General features: G+C 40.2%; 1 protein-coding gene across 1 annotated transcript in view; it reads left to right on the top strand.

The window, feature by feature from the left end:
* Positions 1–17149, top strand: part of GUCY1A2 (guanylate cyclase 1 soluble subunit alpha 2) — a 242765-nt gene extending 225616 nt beyond the window's left edge. The window contains exon 8 of the mRNA XM_075851584.1: positions 10369–17149. Coding sequence (XP_075707699.1) covers positions 10369–10576 — 208 coding nt within the window. The 3' untranslated portion in view covers positions 10577–17149. The remainder of the gene's footprint in view (positions 1–10368) is intronic.
* Positions 17150–17602: the final 453 nt, after the last annotated feature.

Here is a 17602-nt window from a genome sequence, read left to right as displayed (position 1 = left end):
GGGCCGTCAAAAAATCGGTCGTGTGAATAGCCCCATTAGGGGTCTATTGTTTCTAATGCAGCCGGGTGACGGCCGATTTATGAAAGGCCGTCACCCGGCCGGGAAACCCTGTAATGTCAATAAGGGCTAAGAGTTCCGTTATTTTGACAGAATTAATATCGTAGTCGACTGCACTATTGATTCCGTCAAAACAATGGAATCCTTACACAACGTAGACAAGCGGAAACACCGGATCCGTCACCATTGAAATCAATAGTGATGCAAACGGGAACCTATGGTTTCCGTTTGTTTCAGTTTGGCTTTCGTTCATGGGTTCCCCTGACGGAAACGTCAGACAGAACCCATGAACGGAGTCCCGACGTCAATGTGAACGAAGCCTAAGTTAAAGGGGTTGTTCACTTTGGAAAATCCCTTTTTATTAGAAGGGTCCCCTGAAAACAAGCTGATTACATTGATGGGAGCTCCAGCAATGACTTGTAATCTTTTTTGAGAATTTAGCTTTATTTAGTTACAGGTTGCACATTTATTTCATAATATTATTTAAGAATGCTTAGAGTAGGTGGAGACTTGACTTACTTTCTCAGTGAGAAATAGAGCTACACTCTTAGGGTATGACCAGACGTGGCGGAGTTCTGCATACACAGTCCGCATCAATGCCGCACAGAATCTGCGTTGCAGATTCTGTTGCGGCTCTGCCTAAAATGGCCATTAAATTGATGCGGACTAGTCGTTGCGTATTGAAGGGAAGAGGGCTACCCTTCTCTCTATCAGTGCAGGATAGAGAGAAGGGACAGCCCTTTCCCTAGTAAAAGTAAAAGAAATTCATACTTACCCAGCTGTTGTCTTGGTGACGCGTCCCTCTTTCGACATCCAGCCCGACCTCCCTGGATGACGCGGCAGTCCATGTGACCGCTGCAGCCTGTGATTGGCTGCAGCCGTCGCTTGGACTGAAACGTCATCCCGGGAGGCCGGACTGGAGGAAGAAGCAGGGAGTTCTCGGTAAGTAGGAACTTCTATTTTTTTTACAGGTTGATGTATATTGTGATCGGAAGTCACTGTCCAGGGTGCTGAAACAGTTACTGCCGATCGTTTAACTCTTTCAGCACCCTGGACAGTGACTATTTACTGACGTCGCCTAGCAACGCTCCCGTAATTACGGGTGCACACGTAGTCACCCGTAATTACGGGAGCCCCATTGACTTCTATGGTCCTGCCCGTGCCGTAATAACGGCCCGTGATTACGGGCGTTTTTACGTTAGTGTGCATGGGGCCTCAGTCTGGCTGTAGACCTAAAAATACATAGGTCCAGCCAGAATGAAGAAATGTAATGTTAGTAAAACCAATACGCTACGCAGCACACATAACATCTGCGGACTTCATTGCGGAATTTTGACTCTCCATTGAAGTCAATGGAGAAATTCCGCAATGAGTCCGCAACAAGTCCGCTATACGTCCGCAACAGTCAGTGTATGCTGCGGACACCAAATTCCGCACCGCAGCCTATGCTCCGCAGCGGAATTGTCCGCAACGTGTAAACGAACCCAACTAAAAAGCTGTGGAAAGCAATGGAGAAACGTGTACGCTGCGGATTTCCGCTGCGGACTGTCCGCAGCGGAATTCCAGAGCAATTCTGCCACGTCTGGTCATGCCCTTATACCTCATGCACACGACCATTGTGCCACTTGATGGCATCCGAGTGGCACCCGATAGTCTTCTCGGAATCATATACTTTAGCGGGTGAATCGGTTCCGTGAAAAATGAGTCTCCGATCCGAGGAAAGATAGACCATGTTCTATCTTTCCTCGGATCACTAACGGGACTCGGACAGCGCACACGGTCGTGTGCATGAGGCGTTAAGCTCTATTCACATGACAGGGTCCGAGTGTTGGCTGATAAAAACGGCCATTTGGTCCGTTTTTCTCAACCGTTTTGCATCTGTTCCGTCTCCGGAACAACCATTTGTTCGGGGATTTCCCTCAAGGAGGAGTGTATGGCAGAGCAGGAAGCAGATAGTCTCCTGCTCTGTCATAGTATTCAATTGTATTTGCGTCCTGAGGACGCAGATACAATTGAATGTAGCAGTTGCCGGGACAAGTCCCAGGACGGTAATTTGCCGGGACTATGTCTGTAAATTCAGGACAGTCCTGGCAAATTTGCAGTTGGCAAGCATGCTAATAAAGTCCTGTGATTACCGCAGCCTTGGTATTGATTCAAGCAGGTAGTGTCTGTAGTGTCTTGCAAGTGTAATGTAAGCTATCAGACTTGAAGACAGAGTGGCCAGGACCGGGCTGCAGATCCACTGTATCTGTAACATGGCAGTTAATGCAACAATGTAACAACTTCCTGCTAGGGACTTAGGAAGAAGGACAGGTCTGCTGCTCAAACAGCTGTGCTTTGAAGGGACAGGATTCACAAAGGTTCTGTACATGAGGATCCAACAATGCTGTGATTTTGTTTCCACTGGAGGTACACACAGAATGATCATGTAGAGAATTTGAAAACAAATTTCCTAAACAAGAAATCCTGTTTCTTCTTCTTTAGCCTAGAAAATAGTAGAAAATAATAATCTTCACAGTTCTGCAGTGTCCTTCCATGTAATATAAGCAAAACGCTCAAATTGTTAATCCTAATTTTTTACATTCTATTAGAGTGGTTATGGTTATGATATCCAATGAAATGTTAATCTGTCTTATAGCTCTGCTTTATCTCATTGAGATCTCAATATGCTTTATAAAGAAGTCATCTGAACTGAGATATAACGCAGCAGACCTGATTTTAGGATGAAGGTTTACACTTTCAGGACCACACTCATTTTTTTGTTTTTATGCTTTTGTTTTATCCTCCCCGCCTTCAAAAAGTCATAAGATTTTTTTCGTTGACACAGCCATATGAGGGCTTCAGTTTTTATGGGACAAGTTGTACTTTCTAATGGCACTATTTAATATTATGTGCTATTTACTGGGAAGCTGGAAAAAAAATCAGAATGGGGCGGAATTGGAAAAAACAGCAATTCCTCCATTTTCTTATGGATTTCTTTTTTATGGTGTTTTACGGTGTTCAATGTACAGTGAAAATGACACATTACCTTTATTTTGCTGGTCAGCACGATCATGGTGATACCAAATTGATATTGTTTTTGTTATGTTTTAGCATGTTTCAAAAAACGTAAAAGTTTGAAAGAAACAAAAATTGTATGCATCGCCATAGTGTGACCTCCATAACTTTTTATATTGCTGTGTACAGAGCTGTGTAAGGCGTCTTTTTGTACGTGGAGAATGTCGTTTTTATTAATACCATTTGGGGGAATGTCTCGAATTTCAATCACTTTTTATTCAATGTTTTGTGGGGGTGGAAGTGGAACAAAAAAAGTGTGATTCGGCCATTTTGACCTTTTTCCCCGCTACTACGTTCACCGTATTGGAAGAATATTAATTATATTTTTATAGTTCGGGCATTTTTGAACTCGGGGATATCTAATGTGTTTATGTTTATTTTTGTTTATTTATTTTTATATGTGATCTAGGGAAAGGGGGGTGATTTGAAGTTTGATATTTTTTTATATTTTTTTATTTTTTACTTTTATTTAGCCCCCCTAGGAGTCTTAAATCTGTGATCATTGAGTCGCTTATGCCATAGACTGCAATATCACAGTATTGCAGTCTATGGCAAAATCCTGGGGCTGGGAGCGTTCACAAGACTCCCAGCTGCTATAGGAATACATCGGCTCCGGCGATCTCGCCACACGGGTGCCAGTGACCAGCCCTGAAGTGAAAGTGGCAGTAAAATCTCCTCAGATGCCGTTGGTCACATCTGACACCGGCATCTGAGGGGTTAAATGCTTGCGATCAGACATTTTTCCTGATCGCAAGCAATGCCGCTGTGAAACACGGCAGAGACCTGGCGGCTATGGTGCCTGCTCTGCTTCTGAGCGGGCGCCATTTTTAAATACAATTTGCCGACGTAAATAGGCATATTAGCGACGGGAAAACGTTAAAGAGGTTCTTCAGTGTACTAGTAATTGTTGTACGAGTAAACACCAATGAATTGATAGCACCATATAAACAACCTGTTAATAACTAGTCTGTTCTCTCCCTGTTTGGGGAGCTACATGTGGTTTATATTTAAGTTTTCACATGTTAAAAAGTACCTATAATTTCATTATTTTTATTCTGAGAAATTTCTGGTAACCTGAAACCGCCACTGGGGGATCTAACTGAATACAGCTTTATACGGCTCCCATTAAATGGGATAAATCTGTATGCGGTAAGTTCTTAAGCTTCTTCTAGTGATGGCTGCAGGCAGTCAGAATTTTATCATTTAACTCTATCGCCGTGTGAAGAGAAACAGGGGATTTGGAGCTGTGTAGCAGAAAAATGGGGCTCCAATTCCTAAAAGATATTTTTGTTTTGATTAGAAAAAACTGAATCCATAGGTGACCTTTAAGTCAATGTATTTTCCTAAAGCTTAACCCCTTGATGCATCATGATGACATTGTGCTTAAAGGGGTTGTCCACTACTAGACAACTGATGCCCTATCCACCGGATAGGTCATCAGTACATGATGTGTGGGGGTCCGACACCCGGACTCCGCACCATTAACCCCTTCCCGCTCCTGGACGTAATATTAGGTCATGGTAGCTGTATCGTTCGCGCTCCATGACCTAATAGTACGTCTCGGGAGTAACGGCCATTTCGGCCGTCCTCCCGACACATACAGGAGCTGTGACAACTTCTGTCTCGTACAGCAGCTGTCACAGCTCCTACAGCGGGGACCGATCGCTGTGTCCCCGCTGATCAACTCCTGAAAAGCCGTGTTCAATAGAGAACGCAGCTTTTTAGGGGTTAAGCTGCCATCGCCGGCCTGCTACACGATAGCGGCCGGCGATGGTGACTATGGCGTCCGGCTATGCCATAGACGGAAGCCTAGTGGGTCCTGACAATGTCAGGAGCCACTATGCTTGCTGTCAGTGAGTAGCTGACAGTTCTAATACACTGCACTACGCATGTAGTGCAGTGTATTAGATTAGCGATCAGGGCCTCCTGCCCTCAAGTCCCCTAGTGGGACAAAGTAAAAAAGTTAAAAAAAAGTTAAAAAAAGATGTGTAAAAATAAGAAAATAAAAGATTTAAAAGTAATAAAAGTAAAAATCCCCCCTTTTCCCTTATCAGTCCTTTATTATTAATAAAAATATATAAACAAACAAATAAACTATACATAATTGGTATCGCCGCGTCCGTAACGGCCTGAACTACAAAATTATTCCGTTATTTACCCCGCACGGTGAACGCCGTAAAAGAAAATAATAAACCGTACCAGAATCACAATTGTTTGGTCACTTCACCTCCCGAAAAATGGAATAAAAAGAGATCAAAAAGTCGCATGTACCTAAAAATGGTCCTGATCGAAACTACAGTTCGTTACGCAAAAAATAAGTCCTCGCACGGCTTTATTGATGGAAAAATAAAAAAGTTCTGGAGCTTAGAATAAGGTAACACAAAAAGTTAATGATTTTTTACAAAACGTATTTTATTGTGCAAACGCCATAAGACATAAAAAAAACTATAAACATCTGGTATCGCCGTAATCGTATCGCCCCGCAGAATAAAGTGAATATGTCATTTATAGCGCACGGTGAACACTGTAAAAAAAATAGAATAAAAAACAATAGTAGAATTGCTGTTTTTTAGTCACCACGCCACCTAAAAATAGAATAAAAACGGATCAAAAAGTTGCATGCACTCCAAGAAAACTACAATGGATTCCTCAAGGGGTCTAGTTTCCAAAATGGGGTCACTTTTGGGGGGTTTCCACTGTTTTGGCACCACAAGACCTCTTCAAACCGGACATGGTGGCTAATAAAAAGGAGGGCTCAAAATCCACTAGAGGTACAAAGAGGTACAAAGTCTGCTATAAGAGGGCGATAAGGGATGACACAATATATCAATGTGACACGTGTCCCGAATAACCAGAGCTCTGTATGAAAGAGTGTTTTAAAATTTATCATACATCCCTTGATTTTTAATCTACCCAAGTTTTACTTACCCTGATGCACTCCACACATCTTATCCCCCTCATCTTTCCCTTCTGAGCCCAGCCGTGTGCCCAGGCAGCTGATAACAGCCACATTGAGGGTATTGCCATACCCGGGAGAACCCACATTACAGTTTATGGGGTGTAGGTCTCCGGTCAAAATGCTCACTACACCTCTAGATGAATGCCTCAAGGGTGTAGTTTTTAAAACGGGGTCACTTCTTGGGGGCTTCAACTGTACTGGTACCTCAGGGGCTTCTGCATACATGACTTCGCACCAAAAAATCCCCAGTAGGCCAAATGGTGGTCCTTTCCTTCTGAGCCCTCCCATGGGCCCAAACGGCAGTTTATCACCACAAATGGGGTACTGCCGCACTTAGGACAAATTGGGCAACAGAATGGGGTATTTTATTTCTTGTGAAAGTAAGAAATTTTCAGCCAAAACTACATATTATTGGAAAAAAATATTTTTGTTTTAATTCCCAGCCAAATTCAAATAAGTTCTGTGAAAAACTGTGGGGTCAAAATGGTCACAACACCCATAAATGAATTCCTTGAGGGGTGTAGTTTCCAAAATGGGGTCACTTCTGGTGGGTTTCCATTGCTTTGATACCTCTGGGGCTCTGCAAATGCGACATGGCACCCGAAAACCAATCCAGCAAAATCTGGACTCCAACAAACACATAGTGCTCCTTTCGGTACCCAAACGGTAGTTTATCACCACAAATGGGGTATTGCCGCACTCAGTACAAATTGGGCAACAAAATTGGGTATTTTGTTCCCTGTGAAAATAGGAAATTTTGATCACAAATTACATCTTATTGGAAAAAATTAAACATTTTTTAATTTCACAGCCCAATTAAAATAGGTGCTGTGAAAAAACTGTGTGGTCAAAATGATAACAACCACCATAAATGAATTCCTTGAGGGGTGTAGTTTCCAAAATGGGGTCACTATTGGGAGATTCGTACTGTTTTGGCACCTCAACACCTCTTCAAACCTGGCATGCTGCCTAAAATATATTCTAATAAAAAAGAGGCCTCAAAATGCACTAGGAAAATACATATTTAGTAGTGTTTCTCTGGTAAAACCTTCTGTGTTACACAAAAAAAATTGAATAAAATTGAAATTCAGCAAGAAAAATGAAATTTGCAAATTTCACCTCCACTTTGCTTTAATTCCTGTGAAATGCCTGAAGGGTTAAAAAAACTTTCTAAATGCTGTTTTGAATACTTTGAGGGGTCTAGTTTTTAAAATGGGGTGTTTTATCGGGGTTTCTAATACATAGGCCCCTCAAAGCCACTTCAGAACTGAACAGGTACCTTAAAAAAAAAGGCTTTTGAAATTTTCTTAAAAAAAAGAGAAATTGATGTTTATGTTATAAGCTTTGTAACGTCCAAGAAAAATAAAAGAATGTTCAAAAAACGATGCCAATCTAAAGTACACATATGGGAAATGTGAACTAGTGACTATTGTGGGTGGTATAACCGTCTGTTTTACAAGCAGATGCATTTAAATTCTGAAAAATGCTATTTTTTCAAAATTTTCTCTAAATTTTGCAATCTTTCACCAATAAACACTGAATATATCGACCAAATTTTACCACGAACATGAAGCCCAAAGTGTCACGAGAAAACAATCTCAGAATCGCTTGGATAGGTTTAAGCATTCCGACGTTATTACCACATAAAGTGAAATATGTCAGATTTAAAAAATGGGCTCTGAGCCTTAAGGCCCAAACTAGGCTGCGTCCTTAAGGGGTTAAGCCACTCCAGCTGCCTCCGAGCACCGGACATACATGACATAAGCAGTTAGCTCTGACCACTGAATAGCGGCGAGCTGCCATACTACAGCTCTGCTACTATTCAAGTGAATAGGAGCAGAGCTGCAGTTCCGGCAACACGGCCGCTATCTACGGAGCCAACTAAATAACATCCGGTGCCCGGAGATAGTCGGGGCGGCTTAACTGTGCGGGGTCCGGGTGTCAGACCCGCACCTATGATATACTGATGACCTATCCGGTGTATAGGTCATCAGTTGTTCAGTAGTGGATAACCCCTTTAACTGGTTGCCGACACAGGACGAGTATGCTAGTCCTGAGCGGCGAGCACTTCGCGCATTAGGACGAGCAATGCTCGTCCTGTGTGACAGCAGTCTCTGCCGTCTCTGTGTGTGGTGTGCGATCGAGAGCAGGGCCACGGCTGTAATACACAGCCACGGCCCCGCTCTGACAGCGGAGAGGAGAGAAACATCTTCTCTCCGCTGTTAACCCTTTGAACGCCGCGATCAATGCTAATCGCAGCGTTCAAAGAGGGGGGACTGCACATTGATCGCGTCACAGAAAATAACTGTGACGCGATCAAAGCCCATAACTCATATGGCCAGACAGCCCAGGGTCCAGTGAAGGACCCCAGGGCTGTCTGAACATATTTCCTGTTAGGGCATACTGAGGTCTGCCCTAACAACTGCCTGTGTACAATCAGTAACAGGCTAATGTACTGGCATATAGATCTATGCCAGTACATTACAGTTACAAAATCAAAATGATAAATCCCTTTATGGGATTAAAAAAAAAAGTTAAATGAATGTAAAAAAAAAATAATGGTAAATAAATAAATAAAAAGTAAATAAAATACACAGAAATACAAATTTTTTATAATAAATAAACTTTTTCAAATATAAGTCCCAAAACATGAAATAATATAGACATATTTGGTATCGCCACGACTGTAACCACCTGTACAACACATGTATAACATTATTTATGATGATCGTTGTATGGTGTAAAAAAAAAAAAATTAAAACTGCTGCACAACTGCTTTTTTTCTGCATTTTAATCTAATTACAAATTTATAGAATTTAAACGATAATGTATTTGTACCAAAAAATGGTACGTACATAAAGTACAACTCGTCCCGCAAAAAACAAAGTCTCATACAACTACGTCGTACAAAAAATAAAAGAGTTATGAGCGTCGGGATGCAAAGAGGGAAATGTAAAAAAAATTGCTCTGTACTCAAGGCCAAAATTGGCCGTGTCCTTAAGGGGTTAAAGAAGGCCTCCAGTAATATGAGTCAGTAAAAATAACAATAAACAGCAATACATTTGTATTGCAGAGCATAGTACCAGCGATCTAATGATTGTTGGTTCAAATCCCCTAGGTGGACTAAGGCCGGATTCACACGAGTGTGTGCAAAAGGTACTTAACAGCTCCGTGTATCAACCCCGTATGATGCGTGGCTGCGTGATTTTTCGCGCAGCCCCCATCATTATGACACTCCGTTTGGATGTTTGTGAACAGAAAGGCAGGTGGTGCTTTTCTGTTTACATTCATAGTTTGACAGCTGTTGCGCGAATCACGCTCGTCCCACGGAAGTGCTTCCGTGTGGTGCGCATGATTTTCACACACCCATTGACTTCAATGGGTGCGTGATGCGCGAAATACGCACAAAGAACGGACATGTCATGAGTTTTTCACAGAGGACTCACGCTGCGTAAAAATCACGCAACTCTCTGCACGTCCCATAGACTAATATAGGTCCGTGCGACGCGCGTGAAAATCACGCGCGTTGCCCGGACGTATATCCCGTCCGTCTGAATAAGCCCTAATACATTTTTAAAAAAAAAATAGTTAACGTTTTTAGCAGTGTACAAAAAATAAAAAAATATTGCACATATCAATGAAATATCACAATATATCATTATTTAATCGACACGATGAATGCTGTAAAAAAATTAAACCACTAGAATCGCTGTTTTTGGGTCACCGTAGCTCTCAACATTTTTTTTAGAAAATGTGATCAAAAAGTCATACAATATGTACCAATGTACAAGCCATGACTAAGGACGCAGTCAGCGTCTGAAACGCGTAGGCACCGCTTATACTGCTAACCCTCTATTGTACTCTGGAAATACCTGTACACACGTTTTTTCACTGTTTTTAAACTTTTGGAATAAAACTTGGAAGAAGCTTCCCGTTTTAACAAATGCACAAGATTTAGCGCTGGATCCATTTCCTACCTTCCTATCTATGTCAATCCGTGTACCGACACGAGCACCCGTGCGCTAACTATACATCATACCCGTGATAAGGTGAGCTGGAGAAACCCTCCTATTTTTTGCTCACATTGTAGTACTTACTCTGCAGGATTGGACAGGGCTCTAGAGGATAATGGAAAAGTAGTAATAGTTTAGCATGAAATAATGTTATCCACCTTCCCGGCAGTCTCTATTTGCAATACCCAATCCTAAGTGAATAATGATCTGCAAAATATAAATATAGTTTCTCTTACTGTCTCTATCTCAGGCAATGATTCTTGTTCTGTCTTTTCTTCGCAGGCTTTTAAAGGAGGAAGAATCTTTTCAATTTATTCCTCGTTCACGTGAGGAGCTTCCAGACAATTTTCCAAAGGAAATCTCTGGGATCTGTTATTTCTTGGAGATGGATAAAGGTCAAAAACAGCCAAAGCATCCATTAACAACTGTCAGAATGAGAAAGGTTTCGTACAACATTGGCACTATGTACCTTAGGGAAACAAGCGTATAAAACCTTCAACAGATCAAAGACTAATACAAAAAGAAAAAAAAAAAAGCACAAACCCTAAACTGGGTCAAGACAGGAGAGTAGAGAATCTGCTGTGCCATTAAACTGCAAAGAAAACAACAGTGAGAACTCTGCATCAAGCCAGGCAATAATGACTTATTTTGGTGGTGAGTCACGGGTGTCCGGAACCCAGTACGGAGGATAGAGCCCCAAATTCCTTCCCTGGTGTTTCCATTTGAACAATAAACCATCTCACCCCAAAAATACCCGATCTAGGAGTCCACAAAATGTTCACACCACTCATATACTTCTAATGATAGACTGGCCATTTTAGGTTCCGTTACTTATATTGTTTGTACACATGATTTAGCCACTTGTTTGTAGGCACTTTGAGCATTCACAATGTGAATTGCAGCTTTGTATCCGGTCAAAACGTCATAGCCAAACCCCACAGTGACGTGCAATTGTCAGTTACACGACCGGTAGTTATATACTATTTCAATTTCTAATAATAGGGTTGATATACTGATGTAGCAGGGTTGAATTGGTCATTGAACTGTTTCTTTTAGTCAACAAGTCAATGCCTTAGGACCCATGCACATGACTGTAGAATTCGGCCGTAATAGCGGTCCGCAATTACGGACCCATTAATTTCTATTGACCACGGACACCTCCCCGTATAAAGCCGCCGCAAAAGATAGGAAATGTCCTAAATTTCGCTTTTTACGGACCGTGCTTCCAGACTTTGTATGGGTGCACAGGCCAAAAATGCGGGTGGCTGTCCACGGCCGTCGGCAGTCAACCGTGCCCGCAATCACGCGCAGTGATTATGGGCACGGCCGTGTGCATGAGGCCTAACTTTGAACATTATTTCTCTTTTAATTCAAAATTCAGCTCTGATTCATTTAATAAGGGGTTGGAGTTTATTTTTTCCGCTACAAAGATCCAAAATTTCCTACTTCTGACTGCCATTGAGTGGAATGATATGATTCTGTCTGTCTGCAGACACCACTAGGGGGAGCTTTCTCTGCAAAATGTATACAGTTAGCATTGAATTTAATAGGATTTGCATTAATCTGTATGTGAAAAGCTCCCCCTAGTGGCGGCTACTGGCAGCCAGAATTTTAACTTTCTGGAAGTGTAAGGGAAAGCAGGGGGTTTGGAGCTCTGTAACCAAAAAAATAGAGCTCTGATACCTATAAAAATATTTTATGGGTCATTTTGGAAAAGGTTGACATTCACTTTGAGATAACTAAAAAAGATTTAGCTGCCATATTATGGAAAATCACAGATAACACATAGATATTTTATAAATTGCATTAAATTACAAATTCAGCCTGCTACATTAACAAACTCACCCCTGCTTCATCTGTATGAATAGCACAAAATGGTCAAAAAGAATTTAGAATAACATAGTTTTGGGCAATACCAAGCTGTCATGACCCATTGGAGTGATGCAATTGTTTTCGATGTGAAGTTTTGCTTTCTTTGTTGTATTTATTTTTTTAGATACAGATGTAGCCATCTTTATCTTGACTTTTAACACATTAAATACAACTTTAACTTGACCTTTTATCAGAGTCAAGATAAAAAAAAAAATAAAGAAGATGGCTACATCTGTATGTAAGCCAGATTTTTAACAGCATGTGTAAAACCGGTGTATATATGACGTATGTTCACATTGATATGTGACATCACACGAGCTTAGACGGTAAGGAGATAACTGACCACCATAGCATCTGAATGTAATTTCTAAATGCTGATCTACAATAAACAGGACACATTTTTCTGACCATTTATAATGAAATATTTAACCTTTCATAAATTCATTAGTGTTTAGAATTATATGATGAAACATTTTTACAATTTTAGACAAACCTATACCTTTCATCCTTTCATAAAAATGTTAGTAGTCAAAGTGACATTAAACATGGGCTTATATTGTACGTATTGATCCATCTGACAATTATGGAAAGAGATGAAGACAACATAAGGAGTGTTTCTTTTTAGTCATTTACAAACCACACGGCAATACATTTGGGACATTTGATATAACATTTTGGATAAAGCCACTTTAATTCATCCAGAGATGTATTAGACATTGTAAACTTTTTGTCAAGGTCCTAACCAAAATCCTATTTCTGAAGTATGCATCTTCTGTTGTTTTTCTGTGGTCTCCCCATTTTTCCTTATCAAATGCAACCTTCTCATGAGTGAACAGGTCACTGTCTCCCACAAGATCAGAACACTCCTCTCCTGCTGCTGTCATCATTTACACAATCTAATTGGATACAAGTTGTTTTATCCCCACCCATACCATGAAACTCAGCTTGTCCTTATCCTTATCCTTACAAACATAATCACATTAATTGATAGGTCACTGTCTCCCACAAGATCAGCACACTCTTCTCCTGCTGCTGTCATCATTCACACAATTTGATTGGCTACATGATGTTTTATCTCCACCCACACATGAAACTGCGCTCATATGCATCCTTATTCTTACAAACCTAAACACAAGGAATAATAGGTCACTGTTTCCCATAAGATCAGCACACTCCTCTACTGCTGCTGTGATCATTCACACAATCTAATTGAATTAAGTGTGTACTTGGGCTGCAGTCATCATTTTTTATGCACTAATTGTCAACCAATTGTTATGTCACCACCTATTCATGACATTATGTTTGGCAAATGCAGCCTTTTTCTCACAAACATAATCATTCTGAATGGACAGGTCAATGCTTCCCACAAGATCAGCACATTCTTCTTGTGCTGTTTTTATCAATACTATGAATAAATTGGCTACAAGGCATTCAAAGCACCCACCACATGGCACACCCTTTACTCATCTTGGGGGAAGTTCTGTGTTGGTGCTTATTTCTCCTGCATTTTTAGAGAGTATTTCTAATAACAGGTGGCCCATTCAAGTATTGGAGTATGCTCGTGTACATATTTCATCAGGGGAGATCAAGCCATTAAAAATATTCTTCTGTGCTGAGGAAGAGTAATCCATCAAGAGCAACCGAAAACAGAACGGGTAGGGGGGTAAATTAAAACCCAGAATATAATAGAACAAAGGAAAAGTCACCTCAACGACCAACATGTCGCCTTAATGACACAAATAAAAGGCATCACAGTAACAAAAAGTAAAAACGCATTAATATGACAGACAAGATTACCATAACATTGTGTTTATGTGTTTATGCACATTTTTTATGAATTTTCTATAGCAAAAGTTATATTTATTAAAAAAACAAAAAACTCCAGTCTTAGGCCTCATGCCCACTTCAGTTTTTTCCTTCAGGGTGCTATCCGTTTTTGTCACGGATAGCACCCTGAACCCATTCATTTCAATGGGGCCATGCACATTTCCGTTGTTTTAACGAAACCGTGCGGCTGTTCTGTCAAAAGTAGGGCAGGTTCTGCCCGTTTTTGATGGAACAGTCTCGGCCTTCTCATTGAATTTGATCCATGAAACAACGGACTGCACACGGAAGGCATCCGTGTGCAGCCCGTGAGTGACGGGACCGTCAATAACGGCCGTTCAACAGCCAACAGAAGTGCATGAGGCCTTATACCAGTGATTTTTTTTCATATCCATTCACTGCCTATCATTCTAATAAGGGGTAAATAAACCCACAAAAGCTATTATTAGGAAAATCTGATTAATACAGCGGGCTGAGATTGGAAGAGGCAAAGTGAGACTGTTCCAAATATGATTGACCTCTTAACTGCTGTCAGTAAAGTGGCATTCCGGCTAAGAAAATTTAGGTGACAAAGGTACTATTCTAAAAGAAAAGAAAGATAGATAGATAGATAGATAGATAGATAGATAGATAGATAGATAGATAGATAGATAGATAGATAGATAGATAGATAGATAGATATGAGATAGATAGATAGATAGATAGATAGATAGATAGATAGATAGATAGATAGATAGATAGATAGATAGATAGATAGATAGATCAGAGTCCACGTTTTATGTTTTTATTCCTAATAGAAAAATGTGGTTGGCTGTATGGAGAGTAATATTGATACATAAGACCTATCTCATGTACTTCTTCCAAGGTAGATCATTCCTTACATTGCAAAAGTCTATGTCACCAAAATTCTATGTCACCATGTCGTGTTCTTGTCTATGTTTTAGTTTTGTGTGTTTGGTGTGTTATTGGCATACTCAGTTTTATGCTTTTTTTGTTCCTAAGACGCCTGAGCTACAGTGTGTGTGTTTTTAAGCCTGTTCATATATGTGCATTTCTTTTATCCACACAAAGTAGGTAATCTTAAATGTTTCCCTGTCTAGGATGTTGAAGCAAGGTATATTATAAAATGGTAAAACACTATTCACACTACATGGATTTGTACAGTTTGCATATTAATGTCACTTGTGACCTCTTATCTATAAGATGCAGGTACTGTATACCACATTGTATTTAAAATATTTTATCATTCCATGGTCCAGTCATATAACAAATACACTAAAATTATATATCAGAATGCATAATCAATTCACACATGTAGCAGAGCTCAAGTTGTCATTTATCTTTCGGGTCTGCCATATTTGTACAGTATGATAACTTACTGTTTAAGGCTGGGATCACACAGAGTTTTTTTTACTAGTTTTTGGACGCGGAAACCGCGCCGCAAAACGTGCCAAAAAACGGCAGAAAATGGGAGGCAGAGGCGTTTTTTTTCCCGCGAGCGGAAAAACAGGCTAGCGGGAAAAAGAGGGGACGTGCCCTATATTTGGGCGTTTACGCCTCTGACCTTCCATTGACATCAATGGGAGGCAGAGAAAGCGTATTTCGATGCGTTTTATGCCTCAATGGCCTCGTGCGAAAAACGCTGTGAAAATCGGCGTGCTGGCAGAGGAAAATCTGCCTCAAAATTCCAAACGAATATTGAGACAGATTTTCCTCCTGCAAAAAACTCAGTGTGAACCCAGCCTTAAAGCATATTTGTAACTTAGTTAATCATTTTCCATATTATTTATAGATATATGCTACATCAATTCATAACTGTGTAAATACATTGTATTACTTGTCTGAGACTAAAACACAGCCTGATTGATAATCCAGAGCAGAATTCATAATTCTGCCTCTTGAAAAACATACTCCCGATAGCTTAGCTATAAATGGGATGCTTTTTTTTTTTCAAACTTTGTGCAAAGACTGAAAAAGAAAAAAATGCTGGAAGATTTCAGCTCTGAAGCCTGCAAAATTATGAATGCAGCTTTGAAGAGTGGTAGGCTGTAACTCAGGTTCAGTACAAGATAGCTTCCGAACTAATCCTAGAAGATCAGAAACAATGTAGGTGCATACATTTTGCCGCTCTCAGCATCTTTAGGGAACCAGCAGCAGGGGAAGGGTCCTTATAGCGATATATATATATATATATATATATATATATATATATATATATATATATTTATACTCATGGCTGTAAGGATGGATATGCTTACTTAGAAATCAACATAAGCATCTCAGTCCTTACAACTTCACCCGAATAAATGCTGCCTCCCTCCTTAGCTAACACTGTGGCGATGCTATAGGGGGTAGAGGGGTAGCACTTGCACCCGGACCCTGGTGCCTGAGGGGACACAAAGGCCCTTCTGCCACATAAGAAGAAACTAGTATTATAAATGGCACATGGAGCTTCAAGTTACGCCTCTGAGACAACGGTAGCCAAGACTCCTTGATAGCGACACAATTTTGACAGTCACTAACACAGTTCAACACCATTGAGTAACTGATAACACATCATAATCGGTTGTACCAAATAACAAACTCCACACTGCTTCATCTGTGACCGCTTTTGTTCAAATGTCAGACTCTCCATAGGCAGCAATAGCAAGATCCCTAAAAGGGACTATACGCAAACACAAGAGAGACGCTCATCCAAATCATATACACTGTAATTACGTTAACTTTTTATACAGCATAATGTAAAGTGCCCCTCCTCCATGATTAGAGATCATGCTTCTTCCTCCCTTTAGATAACTTTGTGTATGTTGTGTACATGGTTTGTCTTATATATTTTCTATTTATATATATAAATATATATCTATACAAATATATGTTTAACGAGAAATACGACAATTGCATGGTAAAATATTGTCATCGGAGCTGGCGACTTGGAAATAATCTATGTTATTATTTGTTAATTATCCGATTTATAATGTATCGGTATCGTTTTATTTTAGGGTCATTGTATGTTTCATACGTCCACACATCTTATTATTCCATTACTGTATATACAGTTACATCTATATTGGCACTTTAAGGCTGTAAAAGATGTATGATTGATATTATGTACAATTTTTCTTAGACGATGTTAGAGTTGCGAAACTCATTTTATTCAGAATTATGCCATTTGTTCAGTTTATCGCAAGGAAATAAAAATAATAATAATATTAATAATAATTGCCAAGAGGTGACCAAAATATTAACACTTACGACTTATTTTGGTCTGAAATATAAAGTCTTGTCTTTCCTAACATGCACTAAAATATCTATGAATGTAACCATTTGCTTACATAAATAAAGCTGAAGATATATGGTTCATAAATTATTTCCATAATTGTTGCAGTTATTATATAAACATATTCATTGCCAATGAGAACTTCAGAATTTCACAGGTTTGGGTCAACAATATATGGATAAACTGAATCTAGGTGGAATTTCCAGGTTCTGTGATAATAAGTAAGAGTTAAACCAAATCGCACATTTCACTTGTAGGATCCCATTTTCCTTCAGTTTTGGTTTTTGGTCTTGGTACACTACTTGCCCCAGGGTTTCCTTACCACAGACTACCCCTTTAATATGGGAGTTGCAGCAAGGATCAGCTAATCACTGCAGGTCCGGCTCCCTATACACCTGGGCACCTTGCTGGAGGAAGCAGTGGTCATTTCCCCTGCAGCGGTCTACCAGAGCTAGAGCCAGCACTTATTACTGACTCCACTCTGGCACATCGGGGGAGGTCCAAAGCAGGGGAGCCCCTCTATGATGTCGATATGCTCTTAAT

The sequence above is a fragment of the Rhinoderma darwinii genome, chromosome 2, assembly GCF_050947455.1.
Source record: "Rhinoderma darwinii isolate aRhiDar2 chromosome 2, aRhiDar2.hap1, whole genome shotgun sequence".
NCBI lineage: Eukaryota > Metazoa > Chordata > Amphibia > Anura > Rhinodermatidae > Rhinoderma > Rhinoderma darwinii.
The sequence above is the reverse complement of the archived record's forward strand: the minus strand, read 5'-3'. Positions and strand labels throughout refer to the sequence as shown.